The following is a 15,265-nucleotide window of genomic DNA, read 5'->3' as shown; positions in this document are numbered from 1 at the left end:
ACGGTGTTGAGGAACTGTGATCTCAAAAATTAGCGAATAGGTTGGAAAAACACGTCAATAATTGACTAATTATTAGTTCTGATGACCCGCAAAAGGTAAAATTTTGTTCCCCGGTGTGATTGGTTTATGAGCGTGATGAGCCAACATTTTATTCTATGCCAATATAACTTCCGGTAACCCTACGATGTAGTTTTTCTATAGGATTTGTAAGTATTTCTGGAAACTGTCGAAAGTTTAGAGTTGGATGCCCGTGGCTTTAACTATTTTTATATTCCTGTTGAAATGTCGTCTTATTATGAAATGTTTCTTTAACTCTACTAGCTTTACTCATTACACCCAATATGTGCATTTTTAATCCAATTCCATTCCTGACATTCATCCAGAAATGTTGAAATTTTCATCCAAAACAGTTGGTATGCTTTGTTGCCAGGACACTGCAAACATCACCAACACAAAACCCTTGTCAACACCTACATCCTGTGCGGAAATGAGCCCCAACCCTTTATGCACTGAACCGAACGGAAAAAAAGTGCACTCCGTAGTTCCGAATCATAATTTTTATTGAACCGGTTTCACGTGGCTGCACAACACCCTTCCTCGAAAGTCCTTCAGCAGGACATGTCCAGTCGTTGCTCTCAAACCGGTGATGAATTGGTAAATTGTTCCGCGCACTCACGTCGTACGATGTTGGAATGAAAATGTAGTTCTGATGGCAAAATGATTGTCAACTTCCGACCGTTTCACGCAGTGGACAGCAAGCTTCGGTTGAATCGCTTTTGCGCTCAATCGAGCATGGTCCTTGCTGGTTGGAGAATTCGTTCGTAGAAATCCGTAATTGAACGATTGTTCAAGCTCCCGCTGATCGAAGGTTGGGAGTTTCACCATGATGGTGGTAATAAAATTTATGATTTAATAATAAACCCCAGAGTGGGATGCGACGGCCAACGAAAATGAGACAGTCCCACATCAAAACAATCGGGACTCGAGACGACAAGGATCCATAGAGCTGGAAAAAGGACCTAAAGGAGTATAAAGCTATCAAGATCGATATCACTGCAGCGGCTTGGGCATGGGGACCGTAAGGATTGGGATGCGTACATAGATCCGATCGGATCGATAGTGGTTGCTGATCGCCCGGAGCGAGGCGGGGTCATGTCGTACAAATTTATGGTCACGCTGCATTCCAGCGATCGCTTCGAGGTCCTTTCTTGTTTTCCGCGATCACACCCAACCGATAAGAATGTCAACGGAATATGACGGTTTCATGATTGATTTGTTTGGCTGTATTTATTGTAACACCCAACCAGCGACGGTTAGATTTTCTAACAATTATGTATAAGAACCTACCTGCATATCCTTAAACATAAAATGTAAGCTCACAAACAAATATTGTAAGAAAAGTTTGCAAAATTGTAAGGTCTCATAAAATATTTGTGTAAGAATCTAGCATTTTCGCATATGCCCAGTTCTTATACAGGTTTTGGTAGGTTCTGATACAAAATTGTTAGACATCGGTTTTGTGTACTTGTAAAGAGATTCTTAGTCGAAACGACTATTAAAATGATCATTTTATAAAAATTGATCTATTTAAAATAAACAAATGCTCAGACATCCACTTGAACAACAGCAAGCCAACTTCCGTCGGTTCGGTCGCTTGCCGGCCAGTTGCCGTGCATTACTTCTGGTTGATCGCGCTCGTGCGAGCGGAACTTGCCGATTTTTTTGCTTCATTGAATTCCATCAGGAAAGCAAACAAAAACATCGCATCGTCTACTCGTACGCAAAGCATTCGAGCGTTTTTTGGCTCAACACGGAACAACACTGCCGAAGGGACAGGCGGAGGACGGCACATTATCGTCTCGAATTACAGCGACTTCAGTGTACCGTCTCGTCCCGTTCATGGTCGAGCTCTCCGGTAGTCAGTGTGCTAACGGCGGAGAGTGTCACGTTTTCTTGTTGTTCGTTTGTGCATTTTCCTTCCGACGCTCGAATGTAAGGAATGGGATGTCCTCCTTTAGTCCCTTTGTCCTGCGCCGAACCGCGCAAACCCTAGAAGCCAAAGGAAGTCGCAACAGGATCCTTCCTCACTACGCAAAGTTTTTGTTATTTGTTTACATACGTGCGGCGGCAATACGATGGATGGTTCGGCTCAATCCGTCTCTCTCCAAGGACTGCGGTGTGCGTATTAAAACCACTTAAGGGAGTGGATCCACGAGACAAAGCCAGTTCCTCGAATTTCGCATCACCGTGCGACGGACGTCTTTGGCCAGGGCGGGACCCTACAGCGACCGCATTTCGGATTGTTGTTCTTGTTAATTGTCCCGGACGTGAACACTTTATGCGCGCTTTGTGAGGGTGTTTTACCGAGAAGGCGTCGACGGTGCCGTGTAGTGTCCCCAGGGCGCCTTATTAGCGATTGTGATAAATGACCAAGCGCCACATGTGCGCCATTCGAGGACAGAACAGGCCATGTGTTGGGCTATTTGTCCACGGAGAGGCGCCACTTCTGGGAAGATTTGAACAATTTTGAACATTCATGTTTTGCCAGCAAATTGACACTCATCGTTGGAAAATAACTGAGCACGAGCTGATTTTTTCAAGTAGCAGTTGATTTATGATTCCGAATAAGACAAAACCTTGCAGCGAAACATTACTTCAGGGCATCGTTTGTTGCGATTACTACGCTGTACAAGTCCGTCAATTTGTGACAATACTTTTCAATACCGTCTAAATTACTGGTAAATCAACAGAAGAAAATCATTTTCAAGAATTGATAATGAGAAAATATACAGTTTCAATAAGTTGACTTTATTGAACAAACTAAACCTATTTAATTAAAGTTTAAAATTCGATAACCAAAATAGAATTTTTGTTATTTAATGTCAACAATGTCTAAAATGTGTTTGTGCCACTAATGGGTTCACAGTTCCTTTAGTATTACATAGACTGCTCAATGGGGCATCCCGTTTGTAATCCAAAGGAACTATTCAATTAAGTGTATCCTATCGATCGCTGGGTGAATTAAACGCAATGGGGTGCGTATTTCAAAGACAACAGTTTCGGCACATTTTGATTCAGGGCTGCCATTTGATGCCAGATTGATCTGTATTTTACAAATTTCAGCCGTGATTTTTTATGCTTACTATTCATTTGAATCGGTCATGCGTTTTGAGTTTTTCAGTTTTTCCCAACACTGAGTCGTCTCACTTCTTACTTCTCACTCCTCATTTCTCTCTTCTTACTGCGAAAACGGAGAAGTGAGAAATAATGAGTGAGCAGTGAGACGTTCAACTACTCACTTCGCACTTCTCACTTTTTACAGTGAGAAGTACCAAATGAAGAGTGAGATATGAGAAGTGAGACGTCTCACTTCTTATTTCTCATTTATCACTGCGAAAAGTGAGAAATGAGAAGTTAGAAATGATGAGTGAGAAGTAAGGCGAATCACATCGCACTATTCACTTTTCGCAGTGAGAAGTGAGATATGAGAAGTGAGAAGAAAGAAGTGTGATGTCTCTTTTTTTACTTCTCACTCCTAATTTTTCATTCCTCATTTCTCACTTCTTATTTCTCATTTCTCACTTCTTATTTCTCACTTCTCATTATGAACTTCTCACTTTTCGCAGTAATGTTTGATATTTGATGAGTGATAAGAGGGCAGTGAGACGCTTCACTTCTCGCTGCTCACTCTTCATTTTCCACTTCGCACTCCTCGTTTTTCACAGTGAGAAGTGAAAAATGAGGAGTAAGAAATTCTTACTTTTCACTGTTTGTTTCTCTCGCCTTCTTTCTCACTTCTCATGTACTTCTCAAATTTTTTTTTCTGACGCTGAGAAATGATAAATAATGAGTGAGAAGTGAGCCGTTTCATTTCTCACTAGTCATTTCTCTCTGTGAAAAGTGAGAAGTGAGATGTCGAATGACCTATTCGGCCAAATGACGTATTCGACCGGTTCAACCACAAACACCCAAATAATATAAACCCGAATTACATTTGCCCGAATGACAAACACCCGCATTCTATTCGTCCGAATAGACCAGATGTCCGAAAATACCGAAAACCCGAAAAGACCATTTTCCCGAATGGACCATTGACCCGAATGTATCAAATGCCCGAACCAATCGTTTAGTTTAGGTCAGTTTATAGCGAGCGTCAAGTTTGGTCAGATGACCAGCAAAATCCGAGGCCAGTCTCGGTGTATGGAAGCAGTTGAGCAACATGGAACGAGAGGAAGCATCAGCATTGCATCTAAGAGAAGGACGGCACATCACAGAAAACAGGGCATCGGAGCGCTATAAGGCTTGAGAACATTACGTGGTTGCGAGAACATTGTTTTTATTTTTATTTTTTTACTTTTCATAAAATTTTGTTTATTTGCGCGTTAAAATCTAATTACATTATAATTAATCAAACGAGCTGTAATTCAAAATCTAAACAATCTATATCAATGACATTATTACATAGCATAATAAAGCAGACATATTGAATGAACAACTTCAAAATTCTTATTCTCTTCCATTTCGCTATACCTAACAGCTGAGGTCGTAGGAGTTCTCCATTCAGCAGTGGCGAGATTTTTTGCTGCAGTAACATCCAGACTGCTTGTACACGCGCGCAATGGGAAAGCTTGTGCTCCAACGTTTCAACAACACCATCATTACAGTGCAGGCAGTTTTCCCCATCAGCTCTGTTCATTCGGTGCATCAATCTTCGGTGCTCGGTTTTTGCGTTCACTAATAAGTACAGAGCACTACGCTGACTTGAAGATAAACGCTTCATTCCAATATTGGCCCAAATTTGTTTCCAGTTGTCTGCTGGATGCTCGCGGCATACTTTTGGCTCTTCAGTGAGCTTAGTGTACACTTTATGTATACTATCGGCGGAAGGATTTTCTTGGACTATTGGAGGGAGTAGGGGAAAGTTTGTAAGGATTAGTTTTAGGCAAGGACAGTCTGCAGGTGGGTTGGGATTAACTTGAGTGAGAAAGGAATTATAGAATGGCAGGGAATTGATTTCAGTGAGATGCCTATTAAGAAGTAGGGCTTTGCATTTAAATGCAGGCAAATGCAGTTTCATACCCCCCGCATCCTTCTCACGTGCGAGTTGTTGCATAGGGATCCTTGCTGGTATTCCGCGCCACAGAAAATTCCCCATCGACGCCGTAAGCTTTGCCACATGAGCGGCACTCGGCACGAGAACGGAGGCCATGTACCAAATTTTGGAAGCAATGAATGTGTTGAGTAGAGTCACTTTTTGGTGTAGGGTGAGAGTACGGTTCGAGTGTAGGTAAACCAGGCGAGCGAAACTACCGACGAGCTCATCCCAGTTAATTTTGTTCATACAACGCACCGAATTTGTGAACGTAACTCCTAAAATACGAACAGTGTTTCCAATCGGCAACCATGGAACCGTGAGTGGCATATTATCGTTGTAACCCACCGCTATCGATGACGATTTTGCTAAGCTTAGCTTGGCTCCAGATACGCGCTCAAAGAGATAGAACACCTCTCTCATACGGCTCAGTCGTTCACTACATGTAGAGATCACCGACACGTCATCAGCGTATGCCACGACGAGATCAGGACCAGCTATCTCCTCTAGCCGTTTGATTAATGGTTGTAGGTAGAGTACAAAAAGATGCATAGAGAGTGGGTCCCCTTGACGAACGGATCTCTCTATTGGAAAAGCTTCGGAAAGATGCCCGTTAACAAGCAGGCGCGACGATGACAGGTCTCCTATTTTGGAGAGCAACCGGATGAGATTCGGGTTAAAGCCGAGCGAGCACATGTTGCGCGCGAGGTATGATCTATCCACGAGATCGAAAGCGTGGCGCAGGTCGAACGATGCCAACAGTCCTCGTTGTTTATGTTTTTTCAATCTTGCTATACGGTCCTTAAGAGCAAGAGTGGCCTGAAATATATTACGGCCGAAGTTGGAGCACTTTTGGCTGTTGCTCACTACATGATGGGTCCGCATCACGTTTTCGAGTCGCTGTTTGAGTATTCGGGAGAAGATCTTGTAGTCACAGTTGAGAAGAGATATCGGCCGGTACGCATGAGCCGTTTGGTCGTTTCCTTTTTTCTTAACAAGCACGATTACCCCATCAACGAAGTTAGACGGGAAATCTCCTGCTAGCGCCTCATTCATAATGAGCGTAATTTCTCTCCAGATGACATCGAACAATTTGAGATAAAACTCACGCGGGATTGAGTCCCCACCTGGCGATTTATTGGGGCTACTCGTTTTGATAGCGGTGTAGATGTCTTCTGGTGTTATTTCATCCATGCAACTCTCGTTCACTGGATCGTTTTCGGGGATCACGCGCTCGCATAAAAACCTATCTTCTGCTATTTGTTGTTCCCTTTCGTCAGCAGCGTAGAGTGCACGGTAGAAATCCAGCATGTGCCTTTCGACAGCTTCAGAGCTATCGACGATGTCGTTGTTGTCATCTCGAAGCTGTGTGATAACAGTTCTCTTCCTGCGCCTTTCACCTAGTTGGAACGTCGAAATCGGTTCACCTGCGACGAATGTTTCATTGATGCGCACGAATGTTTGAGAAAATATGCGCTGCAAGGTCAACATTTGCGTCTTCACTTGTTTGATCATTAAAAATATCGCCGGATAATTTTATAGTTGTCGAATGTTTGAAGTAGATACACATATAGTCGTTGGTGCTCACGGTGAAAATCGTTAAAAAAAAACATTTTTAAATTTCCATCGAAAGAAGGATTTTATTTTTGGTTTGGCACACGACAACCACCATTGCATCCAAGACGGAAAGTTTCGCCGCTGACGAGTCCAGTATTGCCAGCGAGTTTGAAATTCTCGTACATTTTCTGCAGTCAACAAATGAGGACGGAGGGACCAGAATCCACGACCTGGTTCCTGGCCGAGATGCGGAAGCAAAATTCGCGCTGTCACAGCCTTGTGGTCAGAAAACGAGCAAACATGTGTGTAAGCTGATTGTACGTTGCTTCTCAGGCTCTGGCTAACGTACATTCGATCTAGACGAGATGATGAGTTGTGCGTGACGTACAGTCACTCTCAAAATTGAGCGTACAGCATGGATTAGATGAATATATTCGAAAATTCCTAAGGAAATTTGATTGTTGGCTCGGTTGTTTTAAATGCATTTCAATATTCATCCCTTCCTTCAATGTATGCGTACATAAAATGGTTGAAATTTTTTCTCTAAAGTTCATTTATTTGAAAATAATCTCAAAATACGCCTGTTAGATGTGACAAAATTGAGCGTACACCTAATTTTTTTCTATCAAATTTCTTATTATAAACACGATTAATGTATTTTAATACTGTTTTTTCATGATTATATTTATAATAATAAACATCCGCTACTTAAACATTCAATATTTTGAAAAAAAAACATGTTTTGGTCAAAATGGCGAACAAGTAAGATGTATAAACAATGCTATTTAACAATTCAATGCTGCTGGGCAAAATAGATGCTTTAAGATATGGATTTCACCGGCATCGTGTCTTATATATGATAGATAATCGAAATTGAGCGAGACATACGATAAATTTGGGAAAATTCAGTCGGTAAATGATGAAAACAGATGTAAACATACAGAGAAAACGACAAATGTTGGGAATGGCATATTTCAAATTAAGTATAACTTTTTTTAAAAGTCGATGTATAGGTAGCTTATAAGCTCAGGACACTCATGAATAATAATATTAATAAAAGAGCAGCACACGGATACATTATAAGATGTCATTTTATATTTGAAGACTCAGTCACCGTAGGAGGAAATTTGGTTGAATCATTTCAATTCACCAAGATATCATTAAATAAGCTGCCGAACTCTTAAAAAAGTTTATTTTTACTTTCCACATGAAAATCATCCAATTGTATCCCTTATGGTAACAGATCGTGGAGTTTAATCCAAATTTAATTATGAAATTACGATTTTAGGCTATCTTTTCAATATTCAATTAGAAGTGCTCTACGGGGTTGAAAAGCTGTTTTTATGTTCGGTACCTTAACATGCACCTTGTACTTTTAGAATTTGACTGTAAATGATCGGATTCAATAATATTACTCTTAATGATAGACCTGAGACAATAATCGAGCTTTAAAACAAATTTTAGTTAAAGACATACTAAATTTGAAATATGTCATTCCTAACATTTGTCGTTTTCTCTGTATGTTTACATCTGTTTTCATCATTTACCGACTGAATTTTCCCAAATTAGTCGTATGTCTCACTCGATTTCGATTATCTATCATATATAAGATACGATGCCGGTGAAACATACAAATTAAAGCATCTATTTTTCCCAGCAGCATTGAATTGTTAAATAGTAATGTTCTTACCTCTCACTTGTTCGCCATTTTGACCAAAACATGGTTTAATTTCAAAATATTGAATGTTTAAGTAGCGGATGTTTATTATTATAAATATAATCATGAAAAAACAATATTAAAATACATTAATCGTGTTTATAATAAGAAATTTGATAAAAAATCAGAAGGGTTATATACAAGATACGACCGCCTGACGTAAACTACGTAAAGCAGATCATAAGATAATAATTAATTTGCTTAGAGCTTAGAGTGATTGAAATTTTGACTTTTTCGCTCCCCTATGCTTGAAAGATAACATTTGCTGTTTTGATGAACCTCCTAAATTTTCAACTGAATTGGTTGTAATTTAATTGAGTACGAGCAGTTTGAAGTTTGTATGGAAATCGCCCCGTATGTGAAAGATCGTTTCGTGCGGCGGCTCATTAACTATTTAGGGGGAGATCCCCCAGCACAGGACACCTCCCAATACCGGACACTTCTTAAAACGATACTTACAGAGCTCCCTCCTTCAACTTATTAAGTACAAAAGGAAGATTTGTTAGATGTTCTATGTAATTGAGGTGTTCGGACATTTAAATTTTTCATAGCAATTTTTTACACCTGTTTTGTACACTTACTTCAATTCAATTGTTTCTTCTTGTTGAGAAAGCCACAGAAACAAAAATTGAAGAGGACATTCAAAAAGGTGAGAATTTGGATTAAGATTTAAAAAATTTAGCTGAAGAGTCAAATAAGCTCTACAAACAATTTTTAATATTTACAGCTTGAAGCACGTGAAAAATATGATTATTTTGAATGATGTCTTTACTCATGTAACAACGACTTAGTCACATTTGAACAATTGAATATTTGATGCAATAGTGTCCGGTACTAGGAGCCATTTTTCTGAACCTTGAATTTTTTCTCCAAAATTCATCGTCGCAAAACGTGTTCAAATGATCAAATATAGCTTGTATGAATCATCAATGGCCATATTTTATGTATAAGGTATAAAAGGAAACATAATCCGGATAGTTAGTTTTTTTTGTCAAATGGCTTATGTGTCCGGCACTGGAGGATCTCCCCCTAAATATAATCAACCCGAAGACTTCGAAGAATATTTCCTAATCTGTAAGACGGTTGTTGTGAACCGATCGATTTCGTAAGCAAAGTTATAATGAAAACAAAAATGTTCATTATTGATAATTTATTCTTTTACGTGCTCAATTGAATTTCCCACGATTTAGTATTTCCTTAATAATTTTTCTTGCAAGCAGCAAATTGTTTCGCAACAAAAAATATTTATTCGCTCGTTTAATTTCCTATGGTGCCAACGTACTCATATATTTTTATATATTAATGAGCAACATTGCATAACGGTTTTCAAAAAAAGTTCTATAAAGACAACTGATGCCACCGTTTAAGTATAGGGGAGCGACAAAGTCAAAATTTGAACCACTCTTATGACTGCCACGGTTGTTACTCTGTTTCTGCCAGGCCAGATGTAATTACAAAGAGAACCAACAGATGATATCTGAGAATAATATAACCTTCAATGTGTACAAACGGGTGACCCAAATTTAAGTAATACCGGCGCCGGCCGTGTCCGAATGCGGGCCCAATTAATGAATGGTTAGGAATATGTTGACGTGATACTCTTATTAATAGAGGCCGACGAGTCATCTGCACTTCCACGAGTAACCATTGGGATGTTGGATATATGGGGTCGGGAGGTAGCAAGTTCGTTTTGGTAAACGTTCTGCCGCGTGTAATGTGTAGTTTTTTCGCAAATCATGTTCGATCTCACACCAATTCATTTGTGATTCGAACAAAATTAGCGTAACTCAATATATGAAAATGGTTGGATATGACAATTTAAAATTTTCATTTAAAACCCCCAAATTTATTATTCCGCAGTGGTGCCTTTACTTTCTCAGACTGATGTGTGACTTTTGAAGTGTTATTTTAAAGGGGTGCTGCCTAAATATTAAGATAATATTGTTCATAGTTGATAATCAATTTGAATGATCACCTCTTGCTTACATCAACATGTCCAGCATCTGTAGCACTTTTTCATAAACACTACTTTTTTGCTCCGAACCCGGTCATTGCCGTGGTTCTATTGTTGTAACTTTTTGTACGAATCACCGCACAAAAGTAGAGCGCAAGAACCAACGGCACCAGACGGCGGTCGTAACGAAATTTTACTGGGTTGGTAAAGAATTAGAATTTTCAATGTTTTTACATTAATAATCAATAGCTCCAATTAGCTTGAAAAATTGCTGGAGAGTTTCCGATTCCATGGATAATAAAATCTCGAAAATCCATTGAAAAATAAAGGAGCTATTAACGTTTGAAATCTTACATGATTTCGTGACGGTCTCGAATTTGGAAATTTTCATTTGTCACCCTGTATCCGAGTCTTCCCCTTAGACGTAGTTTACGTCAAAAAATTAGGTGTACGCTCAATTTTGTCACATCTAACAGGCGTATTTTGAGATTATTTTCAAATAAATGAACTTTAGAGAAAAAATTTCAACCATTTTATGTACGCATACATTGAAGGAAGGGATGAATATTGAAATGCATTAAAAACAACCGAGCCAACCATTTAATTTCCTTTGAAATTTTCGAATGTAGTCAACTAATCCATACTGTACGCTCAATTTTGAGACTGACTGTAAGTATAGCCAGGCATGTTCGGACATACTTTTTCCCAAACGTCTAGGAGCTGCAGTTGTTGTACGATTGCCAGAAGCGCGGGACTTGGGTTGCATCCCGTCGCATCGCGCTGCCGCAAAACACAGTTGAAATCGCCCGCTAGCAACGTGTGTTCTGTGGGATGACGTAAGTAGTAGGCTAGGGTGTTGTTGTAAAACCGCTCTCTCTCGGCTCGGAGCGCCGTGCCTGACGGTGCGTAGACATTGCATATTGTTGTGTGCTGTACTCTGAGTGCGATTAGGCGTCCATCGAGACTCTTCTCCACGTTTGAGAACTGTATGTGCTCTTTCAGCGCTATAGCCGTTCCTCTTCTAGCATGATCCACGTTGCAGACGACATTGTAGCCAGGTAGGACGAGCTGCTCATTGTCTACTTCTTGCAGAAGGGCAATATCAATCTCCAACATACGAAGGAAAGTTCGAAGCGCATTTAGTTTGGTCGGGTTCGTGATCGTGTTGATATTTATTGAGGCGATGTTGTAACTGTTGAGAGCCATTACAGTAGAGCATCCACCTCCTCGCTCGTGTCGTCTCCGTAATTTTGTCGTAGCTTCTTGCCCGGCGGACGACCACCTCGGCGTTTGCTGCTTGTCGAAGCCGATGAGTTGTCGGTTTCGTTACCATCGCTAGCTTGACGTGTAATCATTCGGCTCATCGTAGTCTGCGTAGAAGACGGTGGAAGCATGAGGCTGTTGCTCTGTTCGGCCAGGTTCGATTTCGCTAGCTTGTGCACATTTGACGCTGTGTCAGTGACGCTCGGACCGAGAGGCTTCGAGGTGGCAGACACCGAATCAATTGGGCTTGCTTTCGTTGTACATGGTGTTGGTGACTGTTTACTTGTTTCCTTCGGTTTCGTAGCGAATAGCTTCGCGAACGAAGGTTTATGTTTGGTTGCCGAACCGGGTTTTGGTGCAGGAGTATTTGTTACGGTTTCCTTTGCCACATTGGCGTAGGATTTCTGCACCAGCAGCTTCTTGTTTTGTACACATGTGATGCCATTGTGTACAAACTCGCTACAGTACTTACATGTGTGTAACTGTCCGAAGTACAGCACATTCGTGGTCTGACCATCGATAGTGATGTAGCTTTCGATATTCCGTTTTACCACCATACGCACAATCCGAGCACCAGTCGGAAGGCCAGCGAAGCGGTATTTGCTGTCCCATACCTGCTCGGTAATAGAGAGTACTTCTCCGTACGCGCTCAGAAAGTCAGATATTTGCTCGTTCGTGACATCTTCGGACAAATCCGTCAGCTTCACCTCTACAGCTCCGTCTTCAAGCGTGATCCGCAACTTGAAAACTTTCCCTTCTATCTCTGTCTCGTGCTTGTTGTCGTGCTCAGCTACGATTTTCTGCGCTAGCTCCCGGTCGACGACCTTTACGAAAGCGCACCCAAGTGCCCTACTTGGTTGAAGACGAACAACTTGTTCGCGCTGCAGACCCAATGTTGAGCCGATAAAGTCGTGAAGCTCTTCGAAAGACGGCTTCTTCGGCACGTTCGCATAATCGATGCGAAACGTGTTTTCGCGTCGAACACTCATCGCGATACTTCTCGCGACGACGAAACAAACGCGAAACGATAATAAGAAAAAGGAATATGAAAATAAATAGCCTGCGTGCGGCTTCCAGCAAAGCACAACTGAACTGCTTGGAAGTTGAGCGCTAACTGTTTTTATCAGCGTTCACTGACTGTTGGACGGGAAGTATGCAAACCTTGCCGATTGTACGGTTAAATACTCCATCCTTAGTTTTCACCGACACTACGCGGACATTCCCATCGTCACCGTGGAAAAGTCGGATCACACGACCAAGGCATCACCGAAGGGGTGGCAGTCTTTCTTCTTTGACAAGCACCAGGGTTCCCCATTCAGGTTATTGCATGGGCTGGTCCATTTGGTGCGCGGATGTAGGCCGGATAGATAATCTGTACTCCATCGTTTCCGTATTCGACGTAAGAATTCTTGAGTTTGTTGGAACCGGTTAAGGCGATTTTGGGGTAAGCCTTCGTAGGATGGTTCGGCAGCAACTATTAGTGTCCGATGGACCAGAAAATGTTCCGGAGTAAGAGCCTCAAGATCTTCGGGATCAGTTGAAATCTGGGTAAGCGGCCTAGAGTTAAGGCAGCTCTCGATCTGGACGAGCAAGGTCTTAAGGTCGTCCTTGTAAAGAACAACAGTTCCTATGGTAGACTTGAGGTGTTTTTTAAATGATTTTACGGCGGCCTCCCATAGGCCACCGAAGTTAGGCTAGCGAGGAGGTATAAACTTGAAATCAATTCCTTCTTCCACACAAAATGAGGCGACGGAGTGCTGATGTTGTTGCGATCTGAATTGCGCCAGCAGTTCGGCTAACGCACGTGATGCTCCGCGAAAGTTCTTTGCATTGTCGATTGTCGCACTTTAGGACCGCTGGTTTGGAGCGTGTGGCAATAAACCTTAGGGCAGCGATGAATGCATGGGTTGATAGGTCTGCTACCAATCCTATGTGTACCGCTCTTGTGGCGAGACACACAAATTTTGCGACGTAACATTTCACAGGAGGTGCCTTGCGACCAGAATGACGGTAGAACTACGGTCCGCATAGGTCAACGCCAGTTTTTAGAAACGGGTATGATGGAATCACCCGTTCGACAGGGAGGTCTCCCATAAGCTGTTCTTGAACAGTCGGTTTGCAACGGTAGCAGTTTACGCAATATTGAGCTACTTTACGCGCCAGCTTGCCAGCTTAATGGCCAAAATTGCTTTTGTAAGCTGGTAACCAGCAACTGTGGACCAGCATGCAGCAGCTTCTGAAGGTAGTAGGTAAGTACCATTTTGATGAAATGGTGGTTTGGAGGAAGAATCATTGGGTGTTCACGAGACTCTGGAACAGGTGCGTTACGAAGACGACCTCCAACTTTCAGAATTCCGTCGTTTAAGGTCGGCGCTAGGGTTTTCAATCTAGAGTTGGGCTTTACTTCTCCGTAAGTAGCTACGGCTTGAGTGTCGTCTTTCAACGACTCCCTTTGGGTTAGGCGAACCAAGACCTTCAGTGCTGCTTCGCGTTCACAGGTATGGAGAGAACCGGTTCTTCTTTCGATGGGATTTCTTTGCCTACAGTTGTGACTAAATCTTAGAAGATACGCCACTAGTGATACGAGACCAGCATAGGACGAGCGAAGACTGAAGATAGCATTTGGAGTTTGAATTTGAATTGGAAGAGATACGGCTCGGTCTTCCAGCTCTTCGGCGAGAAAAGCTTTAGGTGTTGGCCTAACGAGCGGTGGCCAGAATCTGTTCGGTTGGCTGAGCCACGGTGGTCCATTCCACCAGACGGTACAATCCTTGAGTTCCGTTGCCAGCATACCACAAGATATTATATCTGCTGGATTTTCGTTCCCAGGCACGTGGACCCAAAGTCCACCATCTGTTTGGTGCTGTATTTCAGACACCCTATTCGCCACGAACGTCTTCCAGCGAGAAGATGGGGCCGATATCCAATAAATAACAATCATTGAATCAGACCAAAAGAAGCACTTCATTTGGAGTTTCAAGGCATCCTGGACTCTTTGAAACAAATCAATCAAAAGCAATGCCGAGCAAAGCTCTAGTCGCGCTAGACAAACCTTTTTCTGTTTCTTGCTGTTCCCCAGAGGCGCAAGTTTGATTTGGAGGTTAGTAGTCGGACGGATGTTTCACCGATGGTAGAGACGGCAAGGAGGTAGATACATGCCCCATACGCCTTCTCGTAGGCGTCACAAAATCCGTGGAATTCGATATTAGACCGGTTGATGATGGGAACAGCCCAGCAAGGAACGACGATTCTTTCGATTGTTCAGATCGGAACTGCAACCAGTGTTGTTAAAGCTCGTCTTCGAGTGGCTCGTGCCATGATGTTTGTTTCTCCAGAGTTCCTGTATGAACAGTTTGGCAACTACTACTACGGGTCCAATAAACCCCAACGGATCGAACAGGCTGGAAGTATCAGATACTTCCTGTGGTTTGGATATACTAATATCGCTGGTTCCCACTTCAACCCGAGAAGCTCCTTGAGAAACTTCCGGATCCAGGCCTAGCATGGTGCGTTTATCTCGAAGTGACTCCGGAATGTGACCAAGTATGGCTGGAGAATTGGATGAACGCTTGAGGAGTGGAAACCCAATAGAAATCAACTGCTGAAGGAGCTGAATGCAAAGGTTCGTTCCATTTTCGATGGATTTGCTACCGGATATGAGATCATCCATGTAGAAGTCTCT

General features: G+C 42.0%; 1 protein-coding gene across 1 annotated transcript; it reads right to left on the bottom strand.

Annotated features, from left to right (window-relative positions):
• Positions 1-13,735: 13,735 nt before the first annotated feature.
• LOC134207082 (uncharacterized) lies at positions 13,736-14,524 on the bottom strand. Its single transcript, XM_062682804.1, has one exon. It carries the CDS (start codon positions 14,522-14,524, stop codon positions 13,736-13,738), a length of 789 nt encoding a protein of 262 aa, XP_062538788.1.
• Between the last annotated feature and the right edge of the window lie 741 nt (positions 14,525-15,265).

The sequence above is a fragment of the Armigeres subalbatus genome, chromosome 1 (assembly GCF_024139115.2).
Source record: "Armigeres subalbatus isolate Guangzhou_Male chromosome 1, GZ_Asu_2, whole genome shotgun sequence".
Lineage (NCBI taxonomy): Eukaryota > Metazoa > Arthropoda > Insecta > Diptera > Culicidae > Armigeres > Armigeres subalbatus.
This window is presented reverse-complemented; position numbering and strand designations above follow the sequence as displayed.

What these genes read in the sequence shown, in the direction of transcription:
- LOC134207082 (XM_062682804.1), bottom strand. Translation starts at nt 14,524, where the DNA reads ATGATTGTTATTTATTGGATATCGGCCCCATCTTCTCGCTGGAAGACG.